This window comes from Pristis pectinata, chromosome 33, assembly GCF_009764475.1.
Source record: "Pristis pectinata isolate sPriPec2 chromosome 33, sPriPec2.1.pri, whole genome shotgun sequence".
Lineage (NCBI taxonomy): Eukaryota > Metazoa > Chordata > Chondrichthyes > Rhinopristiformes > Pristidae > Pristis > Pristis pectinata.
In genome coordinates this window covers 9,925,763-9,941,377 of record NC_067437.1, presented here as the reverse complement: position 1 = coordinate 9,941,377, position 15,615 = coordinate 9,925,763, and the positions used below count along the sequence as shown (strand labels likewise).

The window sequence follows — 15,615 nt, the reverse complement described above, 5'->3', positions numbered from 1 at the left end:
GGGGAATGGAGAGACATGAATGATACACAGAAGGAGGACGAGTGGACAGTCAGAGACTTTTTCCCAGGGTAACAATGGCGAAGACGAGGGGACATAATTTTAAGGTGATTGGAGGAAGGTATAAAGGGGATATCAGGGGTAAGTTTTTTACACAGAGAGTGGTGGGTGCGTGGAACGCACTTCGTGCAGAGGTTGTGGGGGCAGATACATTAGGGACATTTAAGAAACTCTTAGATAGACACATGAATGATAGAAAAATAGGGGCTATGTGGGAGGGAAGGGTTAGATAGATCTTGAGCAGGATAAAATGTCAGCACAACATTGTGGGCTGAAGGGCCTGTACTGTGCTGCAATGTTCTATGTTCTATGTTCGCTGTGTTTCGATGTACATGTGATGAATGAAGATATCTTATCCTATTCAAAGCTCATTGTAATGATTCACACCAAAACAAGAAGATCAGATTCCTGAAGGTGATTGAAAGGATGACTCCATGATCAGTATTAAAGTGAATGCTCAGTCTTAGAGATCACGTGTCACGGGGAGCCCCGCCTCCCCACCTGCCCCACCCACTGGCCAGGGAACCAACTACTGGCCGCAAGCAGTGTCTACCATCTGGTTCCCCGCTTCATCCCCTCCCACGTGCCCTGCCCTCTCTCCCCACCCCCCCGATGCTTCAGCCTCGCGCCCTACCCCACCCACACTGGCAAGAGTCCATTCCCCTTCCCACCGTGACTCCCCTGACTTCCCAGGACCTCCTCCCTACTCACTTCCTTGCTCCAATACCCCTCCACATCTCCAGTGGCTGGGACCCCAGCAACCCCACCCACTGAACTGCGCACCCCCCAGATTGTTGGTTCTCTCAACTTGAAACGTACCGGGACCTTGTTCCCCTTGCTCCCTTTAAACTTGCTGGATTCAGTGGAAAGATTACTGTTCTGCTGTGTAACATTGGAAAGAAAAACTGAATTAAAAGTGTGTTGGAATCTAACAGGATAACATCCAACAGTCTGGAAAATCTGCTGGTCCAGTACCACCAAAGTGTGCTGCATTACTGAAGTTTTACTGAAGTCCACCTTCTTACGCCTGGCACCAGACGGTCTCAATTTCAACACGCGTCACCTCGCGTCGGCAATGTCATAGAGAAAGCAAAACCAAACACTAGGGGCTAACTTCTAGCAGGATGGATCTGAGAAGTAGGGAAGATGTATAAAGCAGCATCAAACCTTGATTACGTCACCACGATTACTACAGGCAGTTTTGGTTCTACAATATAAAAAGGAGAGGCACAGTTTGAGGGGGATGGAAGGGGTGGGATGCTGAGACAAACAATGATGACTGCAGAAGTGCAAGGCCATGCATAAACAGGGAGAGATGAACAGATTACCAACAAGAACAGAAATGCTGAGATATCTCTGAAATAGAAGCCCAGGGTAGCACTGGGGACAAGTCACAAGTGAGGTCTTTGACCAATGGGTTAATGGGGCACAGTTAGAGAAGTTGAACAGAGGAATGTAAATGCAATGGAATGGGGACAGTGAGAGAACAGCAATACAAATCGGCAAATGCTAACACTGCAAAGTGCAGCTTTGGAGGATGCACCCGGTAGGTCAGGCTGTGCTGGTGGAGAGAGAAAAACTAAGTTAATATTAAAGACGGAGTTGCAAGCAAGAGATCTGACAGCTGTGGTAGAGGGAAAGTTCAGGAAGATGGAAGATTTCTCAGAGGCACGGGTGTGGATCGGCACGTCATTGGAGGTGGAGGAACTGGGGCAAAGGAATGGAGTCCTTGCAGGAGGAAGTAAAGGAAAACTCCGATAACCCAGCACAGTCGGGACCTTGGTAGTGTCGGATAACAGAAGTTCCAGACTATTGGATACTATACTATTAATGCCCCAATGCATTTAATTCACTTTTTTAATGATACACAGATAATAAACCTTCCAGTAAACGCAATGAGTTTCATGGAGCACGGTAACCGTGTGGTTCGACAACTGCCTCACCATCGGGATATGGCAATAGCAGAATCAGAGAGTTTGACAGCAGAGGGAGAGACAGCTGTGGGAGTCTGTAGGCTCCAGGACAATAGGGTGTTACTGCTGCGCTGAACTTGGACCCCATGAAAGCCAATCCCACTGTGTTGCTCCTCCGATTCCAGACTCCCGGATGTCCCTAACATTCTCTCGGATTGGGGTAGGGCTGGTGAGGAAGATGGGGGTGAAACAATGGAGCAACAAATGGGATTGCTACAGGACACAGAACAGGACAGCACAGGAACAGGCTCTTCAGCCCACAATGTTGTGCTGAACTAATTAAGCTAATGACACCTAATTAAACTAATCCCTTCTGCCTGCACATGGTCCATATCGCTCCATTCCTGCATATTCATGTGCCTGTCTCAGATCCTCTTAAACGCCTCTGTCGTATCTGCCTCCACCACCACTCCTGGCAATGCATTCCAGGCACCCACCACTCTCTGTGTAAAAAACTTGCCCCGCACATCTCCTTTGAACTTCCCCCATCTCACCTGAAATGCACGCCCTCTAGTATTAGACATTTTGACCCTGGGAAAAAGATACCAACTGTCTACTCTATCTTTTCCTCTCATAATTTTATAAACTTCTATCAGGTCTCCCCTCAGCCTCCGCTGCTCCAGAGGGAACAACACTAGTCTGTCCAACCTTTCCTTACAGCACATGCCCTCTAATCCAGGCAGCATCCTGGTGAACCTCTTCTGTACCTCTCCAAACTCTCCATGTCCTTCCTTTAATGGGGCGACTAGAATTGAATGTAGGACTCCAGATGCGGCCTAACCAGAGCTTTATAAAGCCGCGACATAACCTCCTGACTCTTGAACTCAGTGCCTCGATTAACAAAGGTAAGCATGCCATGCACCTTCTTTACCAATTTGTGCAGCCACCTTCAGGGAGCTATGGACTTTGACCCCTAGATCCCTCTGTACATCAACACTCTAAACAATCCTGCCATTAACTGTGTACTTCCCCTTTATATTTGATCTCCCAAACTGCAACACCTTGCTTACCCAGATTAAACTCCATCTGCACCTTGTTCCAGGGTGACATGAACTGGCCTGGCTATTATCATTGCTTGGATTCAGGAGAAGATGCAGTGCTATCTCAGCCTTGTGAGGCTTGATCTAATTTCATGCACATACATGGCCCAGGGGTAGAAGGCTACAGAGCAAGCGCTGGTAAATGGGATTAGTAGGGATGGGTACTTGATGGTCGGTATGGATGTGGTGGGACAAAGGTTCTGTTTCTGTGCTGTGTGACCCTATTGCTCTAATTTGAAGGCAAATGTGGCTCTGAGCACTCAAGTACAAGTAACCAGTAGGGAAATGGGACCTTACCTCTTGCAATAGAGGGTAAGTTCCCATTTCCCTACTGTACACGAAGGTGAACATGCAGTGTCAAGTATCCCCAAATCCTTCCACACAACAACATTCTGTAGTCACTCCATTTTGCTTTTTCCTCCCTACCAAGGTGGACAACCTTGTCCTCAAGTGTCACATCTGGGCCCACTTCAGTCTCTCTCGCTTTGCAGACAACTTACTCTCGCACTTATCCTCTCCTGTCTGTTCATTCAAACCATAGGTCGTAAATAGATGAGATTCCAACTGATGCTTGTGGCATCTGATCAGTTACTGCTCACCAACCTGAATCACCCATTTACCCCACCTGTATGTGGCACCAGTCCCAAGATTATTATTGATTTGATTCAAATGCTCAGCTGTTACTAACTGGGCTCCTGGATAACCTTTATTGACACAGCATCACAGACGGGTGTCATAGTCACCTCTTACTGGGCATGTGCAGAAATAGAGTCCAACTCTGGGCGAATTCAAGCTCGATAGTCATTGTCAAATATCATGAAAGTGTCTCACCAAGGGATTAAAGAAATCAGACAAGACAATTCATTTGCTCAAAGCAATTTTATTTGTACTACAAATGCAAATCAACTCCATTTTGACTTTGTCATCTTGGTGACCTGTCCCAACATCCAAATTGTCAAACCTGATGTACGTTTAACATGTGTGATTTGAATAGCAGAATAAGCCTGTGCAATAGCATTGAATAAATGGGCAAGCTGGGAGAAGAGGCAGACTGTGTCCATTGGTTAGATGCAGAATGACTAGAAATGAGGCAAAAATGGTCTCAACTTACTGCAGAACACCTCGTGAGTAAAGGGAAAACTGATGTTAGATGTTAGAGAAACAAAGGACTGCAGATTCTGGAATCTTGATGAAAAATACAACGATGCTGGAGGAACTCAGCAGGCCAGGCAGCATCCGTGAAGAAAAGCAGGCAGTCAACTTTTCCAGTTGGGACCTGAAGAAGGTTGTATCGTCACATCAGGAACAAGAGGTGAGATGTACAAACAGAAACAGAGGAAAGAGTAAGCCTGTGTTTGGCAGGGACTATTCCTTGGGGTGGGGAGTGTGGAGAAAAGGAAATATATAAGAAATTTAAATGTTGTGAACAAACTCCTGTGATGAGACCACCTAGAAAAGTGTAGTTAACTAGTCAGTGAAAGCAGAAGGCCAGGGCAAACTAGTGTAGAATCCAAAGGCAAACAGTGCAGAGGAAGTAGTTGTGCTAAGAGCTGGACCAACGACCTCCCATTGAATGGAGAGGTGCACTGCCCCTGTGGATGCTCAGTCAGACCTATTCACAGCTGCTGTGGCGATAGGACAGCAAAGAGGGAAACAGTTCAAGCCCAGCTCAAAGGCAAGCAAAGAGTTGCAACAGCTGGTAGCAAATTCAGCAAAACAAAACCCTTTCTAACATGCCACAGGTGTACCTGCATCCACTCCCCACACCCGAATCTGGAAATAAAACCATTCTCCTCCTGAAATGTTTTGAAAACCCAGGGGAGTCTGCTTCCCCATCGGAACTCAAAAATTCAGTTTCAAGAGTTTCACGTTAATGTGCCCTTGCACCAGAAATAAGGTCAACGCATCCATATCGGTACGGTTGGGAAATGCCACTTTTGAGTAATCAGGTAACACGATCTCAAACTTTTCTCCAAGGAACTTAATGACAAGCTGCAGAGACAGAAATGGGAAACAAACGTCAGAAAATTGCCAACAGAATTCACAGGAGCAGACTGCATGGTCCACACTGCACAGGAACCACCAACCCCAATTCACCCTTTGACCCACCCCTCCAATTATGTGCATTTCTCAGCTTCATTTATAGAGACGGGTGCAATACTTAAGTGGTCAGGGTCGTGTCAACTGCCCAATATTGGTATCACAAGGGCATTCCATCTAACCGAAACAACTAGGAAGATGCTCCCTTGAAGCCAAATCCCAAAAAAAGTGTTTCAATGTAGTTAAGATGTTTTGCAAAAGCCTTACAATTTGATGCTGAGCAACAAGGAAATATTAAAGCATCGATCAAATGGCTTGTTAGGTGGTGGTTAAGGAAGATCTTATTGGAAGGTAGACTGAAACAACAAGAGGTGAACTCCCCTGCATTGTAAATCAGAGGGACTCTACACATGTTATACATGGACAGTGCCATAGTCATCATCAGTCACACCACATCCCCAGTGTTGCAGCTACTCATTAAAGGCAGAGCTGGTTTTCAACCAACTTGTACAGAACTTGCTTGGCTTGTAGCCCAGTTAAATGGAAAGGCTGCCATCTGGAGTAGCAGTGAAGACAGGCAATGTTGTTCCTGCTTCAGAAGGGAGTGGGGAAACTGCTTGCAGCTGATCTAGGAGCTGGTGGACTCTGTACTGAGCACTTCAGAGGACAACTATTTGATCTTAAAGCCACAATTTAGTGTCAACTGTGGCTCAAAGGGTTCAAATCCCATTCCACACAAGCTCCCAGTGCAGGTCAGAGGGAGTGCTCAGAGCCACATTTGCCTTCAAATTAGAGTGATAGAGTCATACAGCACAGAAACAGAACCTTTGTCCCACCACATCCATACTGACCATCAAGTACCCATCCCTACTAATCCCATTTACCAGCACTTGATCTGTAGCCTTCTACCCCTAGAACATGCATGTGCATGAAATTAGATCAAGCCTCACAATGCTGAGATAACACTGCATCTTCTCCTGAATCCAAGCAATGATAATAGCCAGGCCAGTTCACGTCACCCTGGAACAAGGTGCAACTTCACATGTGCTGTGTGATTCTTTGAGCAATATTCCTTTGAATTTGGAGAAAATTAGTCAAGTACCAAAATCAAACTGGAACTGGAGACATGGACAACTGTTTCCTGATCCTATTGGTCTGGGACCTCACTAAAGGGAACCAGAGAAGCAGGTCAGGAAGTGGAAGGATTGAGGGGAGGGTAGATGTCATGATCAGTACATCTGTAAGGAAGGATAGGCAGGAGCAAGGTAATAAACACGATGGGACGGAAGGATTGAAGTGTGTTTATTTTACTGCCAGGAGTTTTAAGGGTAAGGGAGATGAACGTAGAGCATGGATCAGTACACGCAACTATGATGTTGTGGACATTACAGAGATGTTTGAGAGAGGGGCAGGACTGGCTGCTTAATGTTCCAGGGATTCGATGTTTTTGCAGAGATAGAGAGGGAGGTAAAAGAGGAGGAGGAGTTGCACAACTAATCAGGGATAATATCACAGCTGAATTCAGAGGGAACATAATGGAGGGCTCAGTCTAAAATAAGAAAGGTGCAATCAATCTGGTGGGATTATGCTTCAGACCCCCAGTAGCCGCTGGTATACTGAAGAACAGATATGCAGGCAGATTAGGGAAAGGCACAAAAACAACAGGGTTGTCGTAGTTGGGGGTCTTCAACCTCCCCAATACAGACTGGGACCTCCTTACTGCAAGAGGGTAGGATGGGATAGAATTTGTTAGATGCATACAAGAGACTTTCTTAAAACAGAGTGTGGATAGTCCATCCGGAAGAGGGACCATACTGGACCTGGTGTTAGGAAATGAGCCTGGCCAGGTGACTAACCTTTCAGTGGGGGAACATTTAGGATCACAACTCCTTAAGTTTTGAGATAGTTCTGAATAAGGGTAGGTATGGACCTTGCAGGAAAGCATTAAATTGGGGGAGGGTAAATTCCGAGGGTATTAGGCAGGAGCCAGGGAGAGTTAATTGGGAACAGCTGTTTTTGGGTGTCCACATCTGACATGTGGATGGTGCTTAAAGACCAACTGCACAGAGAACAGCACAGGTATGTTCCAGTAAGAAGGAAGGACAAGGACGGCAAGGTAACGGAACCTTGGGTGAGGAGAGAGGTCGTGAATTTAGGTTTAGGAAGCTAAAATCGAACAGGGCCTTTGAGCCAGGAACCAGAAAAGAACTCAAGAAGGGGATTAGGAGAGCCAGGACAGACCGTGAAAAGTCCTTGGCAAGTTGGATTCAAAAGAATTCCAAGGCATATGCATAGATCAAGAGCAAGAGGATAACGAGGGAGAGGGTAGGACCACTCAAGGATAAAGGAGGGAACATGTGCTTGGAGTCGGAGGATGTGTGTGAGGTCCTAATTTAGTAGTTTGTGTTGGTGCTCACCAAGGAGAAGGACATGGAGGATAGTAGGTTCAGTGTGGGGGATGCCAATATGCCAGGGCATTTTGAGATAAAGAAAGAGGTAATGTTGGGTCTCTTGACGAACATTAAGGTGGATAAGTCTTCAGGGCCTGATGGGATATACCGCAGGTTATTGAGAGAGAGAGAAAGAGGTGCATTCGGAAGAATTGAGAATGCTGGGGCCTTGACCAAGATCTTTGTGTCCTCTCTAGCCACGGGTAAGTACACGGAGGACTCATGGTTTTCCTTTGTTGAAGAGGGGAAATAGGGATAATCCTGGAAGTCATAAACTGATGAGTCTCACATCAGTGGTAGGGAGGCTGTTGGAGAGGATTCTTAGGGATAGGATTAATGATCATTTGGAAAAACATGGCCTAATTAGGGACAGTCAGCATGGCTTTGTGCAGGGCAGGTCGTGTCTTACTAACTCAAGTTTTTCGAGGAGGTGATGAAGGTGATTGATGAAGGTAGAGCTGTGGATGTTGTCTACATGGATTTCAGGTGCCTCATGGGAGGCTCATCCAGAAGATTAAGATGCATGGGATCCACGGTGAATTGGCCATTTGGATTCAGAATTGACTTGCCCATAGAAGGCAAGAGGGTAGTGGTCGATGGGAGGTCCGTGACTAGTGGTGTTTCACAGAGATCCATACTGAGACCTCTGCGATATATGTAAATGACCTGGATGAAAATGTTCACCAGGATGCTGCCTGGATTAGAGGGCATGTGCCATAAGGAGAGGTTGGACAAACTAGGGTTGTTCTCTCTGGAGCAGCGGAGGCTGAGGGGAAACCTGATAGAGGTTAATAAAATTATAAGCGGTATAGATAGAGTAGACAGCCGGTATCTTTATTCCAGGGTCAAAATATCTAATCCTGGAGGGCGTGCATCTAAGGTGAGAGGGGGGAGGTTCAAAGGATAAGTGGGGGGCAAGTTTTTTTTGTACAGAGAGTGGTGGGTGCCTGGAATTCACTACCAGGGGTGGTGGTGGAGGCAGATACGTCAGAGGTGTTTAAGAGGCTCTTAGACAGGCACATGAATATGCAGGAATGGAGCGATATGGACCATGTGCAGGCAGAAGGGATTAGTTTAATTAGGTGTCATTAGCTTAATTAGTTCAGCACAACATTGTGGGCTGAAGAGCCTGTTCCTGTGCTGTCCTGTTCTGTGTCCTGTAGCAATCCCATTTGTTGCTCCATTGTTTCACCCCCATCTTCCTCACCAGCCCTACCCCAATCCGAGAGAATGTTAGGGACATCCAGGAGTCTGGAGTAGGGGGAGGAACACAGTGGGATTGGCTTTGGTGGGGTCCAAGTTCAGCACAGCAGTAAAACCCTATTGTCCTGGTGCTTGTTTGGAGATTGGGTTGTGAGGCCATTGAGGGTTTGAGGTGAGAACTTAAAAGCACAAATGGCCCAACCATGTGAGCTCAGCTTCACGTCACTAACCATTCATTTCCACCACTAACTCCTCACAAAATTAGAGATGAGTTGTCATCCAAAGGTACACTCAGATGTTGCTTAGATGCACACTGAACCCTTGTGCGTACCAAGCAATACTTCAAGATCAGGTGTGTCCAGCTAATTTCATACTCCAAGGCAAGGGCTCAGAACCATTGAACTAAGAACCTTCCAAGCCTGGTCTGGATGTGTTGCCCCCCACCCCCCCAGTGATTCCAATGCACCTCTTGTCATCTACTTCAACCATTGCCAATCAGGTATGTAGACTCCTAAACTTGGGAGATACTTCGTCAAAGGAAGATGCTAACCCACGCCCCAAGGTGTGTTCCTGATCAACAGCATTTTGATGACAATTCATTGGACAAAAGGCTGGAGTTCTGAAGATGTTGCTGAAAGATTTATGGGGAAAATCAAACTTTTCCTTCCTTTCACCTGGAAGTCTAGCACTTGGAGGCATAATTGGTATTGGTATTGGTTTATTATTGTCACTTGTACCAAGGTACAGTGAAAAACTTGTCTTGCAGACCGATTGTACAGATCAATTCATTACACAGTGCAGTTACGTTGAGTTAGTACAGAGTGCATTGAGGTAGTACAGGTAAGAACAGTAACGGTACAGAGTAAAGTGTCACAGCTATAGAGAAAGTGCAGTGAAATAAGGTGCAAGGTCACAACAAGGCAGATTGTGAGTTCAGACTCCATCTCATCATATAAGGGAACTGTTCAATAGTCTTATCACAGTGGGATAGAAGCTGTTCTTAAGCCTGGTGATATATGCCCTCAGGCTCCAGTATCTGCTGCCCGATAGAAGAGGAGAGAAGAGAGAGTGACCCAGGTGGGTGGGGTCTTTGATTATGCTAGCTACTTCGCCAAGGCAGCGAGAGGTAAAGACAGAGTCCAAGGAGGGGAGGCTATTTTCCATGACGCACTGGGCTGTGTCCACAACTCTCTGCAGTTTCTTGTGGTCCTGGGCAGAGCAGTTGCTGTACCAAGCTGTGATGCATCCAGATAGGATGCTTTCTATGGTGCAAAGATAAAAGTTGGTGAGTGTCAAAGGGGACATACTGAATTTCTTTAGCCTCCTGAGGAAGTAGAGGCACTGGTGAGCTTTCTTGGCCATGGCATCTACGTGATTTGACCACGACAGGCTATTGGTGATGTTCACTCCCAGGAGGTTAATTGGATATTAGGATCAAGACAAAGAATATTTCTTCAAAGGATGGGAATATTTGGTATTCTCAATCCCGGAGGTTGTAAATGCTGTTGAAAACTTAAGACAAAAGGATGCTCAGGAGGTTGGAGGGAAAGGCAGGGAGTAAGAATGGAAAGGAAGCTAAATAACAGGAGAAGGTGGCATGAAGGTAGCACAGCGAACAGAGCTGTTGCCTCACAGCGCCAGAGACCCGGGTTCAATCCTGACCTCCGGTGCTGCCTGTGTGGAGTTTGCATGTTCCCCATGTGACCCTGTGGGTTTCCTCCCACATTCCAAAGACGTACCGAATGGTATGTTAATTGCCCTTTGTAAATTTGTCCCTAGTGTAGCTGCGTGGTAGAATCTGTGTGGGGTTGAGGGGAGATGGAGGGTGGGAATTGATGGGAATCTGATGAGAACACAATGGGATCAGTATGAGTAGATGATTGACAGTCAGCACGGACTCAGTTTCCATTTTGTGTGACTATTGGATCCTGGAGCAGGCTCAGCTCTTGCACCATCAGACTTATGATCATGTGTCTTTAATCATGTGTCCTGCTCCCTTGTCCACAATCTCATTGAGATCATCCCACTATCTCACCTTGAACTCTTCACCCTTCTTAAATGGGAAGTTGAAATCCTTCTGCTCAGTCTGCCACACGCCATTTACCCTGTTGTTTGTGACAAGCACACCATCACCTTCATCAAACCGAGGATTAAAATGCAATGCCAAATTGTTGTCATCCTTTCCCAGATTAAATGAAAATCTGTAAAACAAAAGAGGATCGAGCTTCGTTTATCACATCCCGCAAAACGCAAAAGCACTGGCCCATCTGTAGCGGTCAAACCTCATGAGCAACTTTGGTACGAATGTCTTGCAAACTGACTTTAAAGCTTCAAGCAGATTGGCAAGACTGGAATCACATGCAAGGAAAGTGCACAAGGATGGGTTTCCAAAATAACCAGGAGCATCCCCACAGATTTAACAGGAACCAGTTTTGATTTGATCCCCAAAATTGAAATATTCTCATTTCTGTCATGTGAGATGTCACCCATTCTGAATTACTAATCACTTCTAGGCCACCGAACCACTGTACATACACAGCAGCACCCTCTTTAGAAAATTCAGGCAAATTAATTTAAAAACTTCTTCCCAAAAGAGAGAGCACGAAAATCAGTGACTGCAGATTGCTTTGTCTAGTGAGCTCTAATCCCATCTTCAGGATGTAAAGTGGTTGGACACTTATGCCATCTCACACAGCCCACTGGTGCTCATCCAGAGCTGCTCATGGCATCAGGGGAGGAAGCTGGCATTTGCCACGTGGCACTTTGCATGAACTATCAGATCTCACAACCAGCTCCCAAAAACCACCAGGACACTCGACTGCAAACCAGCAGCTCCCACAGATACTTAAATATTGCTCTTCAGTATAAGGGCTGCCAAGGACAATTGGGGTTTCTGATCTGAATCGCTGAGTGGTTATTTCACAGCCAAAAATACAAGATAACAACTTGCCTTCTTTAATCAAGGGGTATTTCACAGAACCACGATGCAAAAGTAGGCACTAAGTAGGCATTAGGTTCTGATGGTGAGCTTTAGCAGAACCTTGGAGGAAAGTGTTTAGGAAAGTATTTCTCACTACAGGTGTGAGACCGAAGCCGCAGGTATCAACAGTGGGTGCAGACGACTGGAGAATATGGATCCTGCAATTTGGAGGTGGGAGGACTGTGAGAAACATGCCGGGGAACAAAACACTGATTCACCTCTTACCTGTCGGCTGAGTGTTTGATTACCCCTTCGATTTCCAGAGAGCCACCAGCCTTTATTTCAAGATCAACCATTTTTAGAATCTGTTGGAGAGGAAAAAGCTCCTGAGATGAGAAAATTAAAGGATCAACGAGAAGCTTTGCTTTAACCAGCTTGGGGGAAGGGTGGCTGGGGAAAGTGCTTAACTTTGAGATGCCTGTAAGGTTAAAAGCCAAAACAAACCTGCAACAAATGGTGGGTCTCCCTCACTCCACACCCACCTCCCCTTTAGCAACGATAAAGTGGCCAGCTTTGATTTAAAAAGAACAAATTCTTTGTTCTCTAAAGCAGCCAGGAAAACACATCATGGTGAGTAACTGTTGACATCACCCTTCAAATTGGTGGCACCAAGTGGGTGAATCCAATGGCTCATCATTCACAAAGCACAGCCCAAGGAGTGTGTAGCAATAGAAAGAACAGAAAACAGGCAGCAAAAGAAATCAGGTCTTGTAGCTCCCATGGAATCTCCTATGGGAATGGGACACCCCTAAAGTAATACGGTGGTAATATTCAAAACTCATCGTGATGACTTCCACCAAAACAGAAAGATCAGAATGGGGTCAAAGAGATGACCAAGAAATGAGGAGTGTGTGGCCCAAACACCACTGATCAGGAACGTGGGGAGGTTTGCAGCAAATGCTTGTATATTTCCTATGGACTTTAACTGGAAAATTTATTATACCTCTGTGTAATGTGTGAAAAACAAAGTGAAATTAAAGGGCGTTTGAGTATTAATAGGGTTAACATCCAATCCTCCAGAAAAATCAGACAGTCCAGCACCCAATGATGCCAGGTTATGAGTTTACTCATTCACCATTTGACTCCTCAGAGTCACAACCTCACACTTCTCACATGAAATTCCATTTGCCAAGCTTTCACCCACTTGTTGTCCCCGTATTGCTGCAGAGTCCAAATATCCTCATTGCAACATGACTCTTAACTAAATTGGTATTGTCGGCAAACTTGACTACTTAACGCTGGCCCTGTAGTGACTGGAGTGGAGCCAATGCCACAATGTCCCATTGTTTTGGGGCTAAGTGATAATCTCTATATGACCCTATTGCCTGGCTCCCAGGCACACCTTACACAAAATACAGCTCTGGCGAGTTATGTGGTCACCTGGTCTGAAGAAGTTGGTTAATAAGTCTTCTGGCACCAGAGGAAAACCAGTTATCAGACTGTTGATCTATAGAAGGATGGTACACGAGCCCCTTCAGTAACCAATGGTTTGACAGATCAAAGGGTACAGGTACATAGCTTCCGGAAAGTGGCGAAACAGGTAGACAGGGTGGTGAAGAAGGCATTTGGCACACTTGCCTTCACAGGTCAGAGCATTGAGTACAGGTGTTGGGGTGCCATGTTGCAACTGTACAAGTTGTTGGTGAGACCACTTTTGGAGCACAGTGTGCAGTTCTGGTCACCGAGCTATAGGAAGGATGTCATTAAGCTGGAAAGGGTGCAGAAAAGATTCACGGGGATGTTACTGGAGGGCTTGAGTTATAATGAGAGGCTGGATAGGCTGGGAATTTTTTCCCTGGAGTTTAGGAGACTGAGGGGTGAGGTTTATAAAATCATGGGAGGTGTAGATAAAGTGGATGGTCACAGTTTTTCTCCCCCAGAATAGGGGAGTCTAAAACTAGAGGACATAGATTTAAGGGAAATATTTAAGAGGGATCCAAGAGGCAACTTTTCCCACACAGGCTGATAGGTGTATGCAAGCTGCCAGAGGAAGCTGTAGAGGCTGGTACAATTACAATATTTAAAAGACGTTTGGACAGGTTCATGAATAGAAAACGTTTAGAAGGATAATGGTCAAATGCAGGCAAATGGGACTAGATTACATAGACATCTTGGTTGGCATGGACAAGTCGGGCAGAAGGGCCTGTTTCTGTTCTGTATAAGTGAGTAAATAGAAGTAAAGTTAACCAAATTAAGACCTATCACTTGCAACAATATCAGAAGCCTGATAAGGACAGTAAACAGTTTGCTTCCCAATTTTACGTCTTCCTCAATGCAAAAAACAAGGCTAATCTCATCTTGGTTCTACGGTCCACCCTGATCATTATCTTAAATCTTTGTCGGAGGAAGATCAGTCCCAGTGAATTTAAGTAATCAGTGATAAAACCCAACACACCCCAATATTCTGAAAGTGCTGGAAACACTCAGCAGGTCAGGCAGCATCTGTGGAGAAGGAAAGCAATTCTGATGCAGGTAGTAAGCAAGTTACTTGAAGATGGAAATTTTGTTATGGGACCAGAAGACTGCAAAGTGCCCAGAGAGAAGAGGAGAGGCTGTTCCTCAACCTTATGTCGGACCTTGTTGTAACAGTGTAGAGGCTACAGACAAGTCAGTGTGGGACTATAATGGAGAATCGAAGTGGTGGACAACAGGGAGCTCCGAGTCGAACCCTGCAGACTGACCAGTGTTTGGCAAAGCAATGACCTAATCTGCATCAAAGTCAAAGTCGAGTTTATTGTCATATGCACAAGTACGTGTGTGCACAGGTGCAATGAAAAACTTACTCGCAGCTGCATCACAGGCGCATGGCATCATACGAAGAAGGATTCACAAGAAAGGCATAAATTAAACATAAATTATACACAACTTTTACAAAAAAACCACACAGAACAAAAAAAAGACCATCTTAGTGCAAAATCATCAAAGTGGTCATAGTGTTGCCAAACTCTAGTGATTAGGGTTGTGCAAATGGTTGAGGGGAAGTAGCTGTTCTTGAACTTGGTGGTGTGGGACTTTACCTCCTGCCCGATGGTATGTGTGAGAAGATGGTGGGAAATCTTTAATGATGGTATGTTTTTCTTGTGAATGAAGCTTATATGATTCTGCGTGCCTGTGATGCTGCTGCAAGTAAGTTTTTCATGCACCCATGCATACATGTACTTGTACATATAACATTAAGCTCAACTTTGATCATTGATCTTTTGACTTTGATATTATTCAGTTACAAAAATTACTGGAAACACTCAATGACAGGCAGCATTTGTGAAAAGAAGAGCAGAGGTAATATTTCAGTCAATCACTTTTTGGCAGAATATTGCACTATTGCTTCACTTTCATCAACTGCAGTTCTTTAATAGAGATTGCATTTACTGACAGAGGTGCTTAGGAAAAACATCACCCGCAAATTAAAACCTCTAAGAGGACAAAAATATAGCTTCATGCTGGCTACTTTGAGCCAATTATGTCCCTCAGATTACACCCAAGTTAAATCAAGCTGGTGACAGGTTAATACTCACGAACTCCATGGTGGGCTGTACTTTCCTTCCCTCTTTCTCCTTCCTAGAACAACCAGCTCTCGAATATGAAGCTATTGCAACACACTTGAATTTATAAGTGCGATACCATTGCACTTGATTGTTATTTGATTGGTCTAATCCATACATTACTTTTAGTCAGGCCGTTTGGGGCCACCAGCCAATCATAGACTAGGATTCCCTCTCTCCTACCTATCTAAACCACTCCCTCCACCTCTGACTCACCAACGACAACTGGTACATGGTCTCCCAACTTGCTCTTTCTGAATTCAATGATTGGCTCCTTTGTTTTGTTGATGATAAGCATGAGCTTGTTGTTGCAACACCCCTCAACTAGAT

At 45.3% G+C, this 15,615-nt stretch overlaps 1 protein-coding gene across 1 annotated transcript in view; it reads right to left on the bottom strand.

The window, feature by feature from the left end:
- LOC127585415 (galectin-4-like) overlaps positions 1-15,414 on the bottom strand; it is a 47,587-nt gene extending 32,173 nt beyond the window's left edge. Inside the window, exons 1-4 of the mRNA XM_052042840.1 lie at positions 15,259-15,414; positions 11,969-12,048; positions 10,799-10,964; positions 4,919-5,062 (exon numbers count right to left, since the gene is read on the bottom strand). Of these exons, the coding sequence (XP_051898800.1) occupies positions 4,919-5,062; positions 10,799-10,964; positions 11,969-12,048; positions 15,259-15,405 (537 nt within the window). The 5' untranslated portion in view covers positions 15,406-15,414. The remainder of the gene's footprint in view (positions 1-4,918; positions 5,063-10,798; positions 10,965-11,968; positions 12,049-15,258) is intronic.
- Positions 15,415-15,615: the final 201 nt, after the last annotated feature.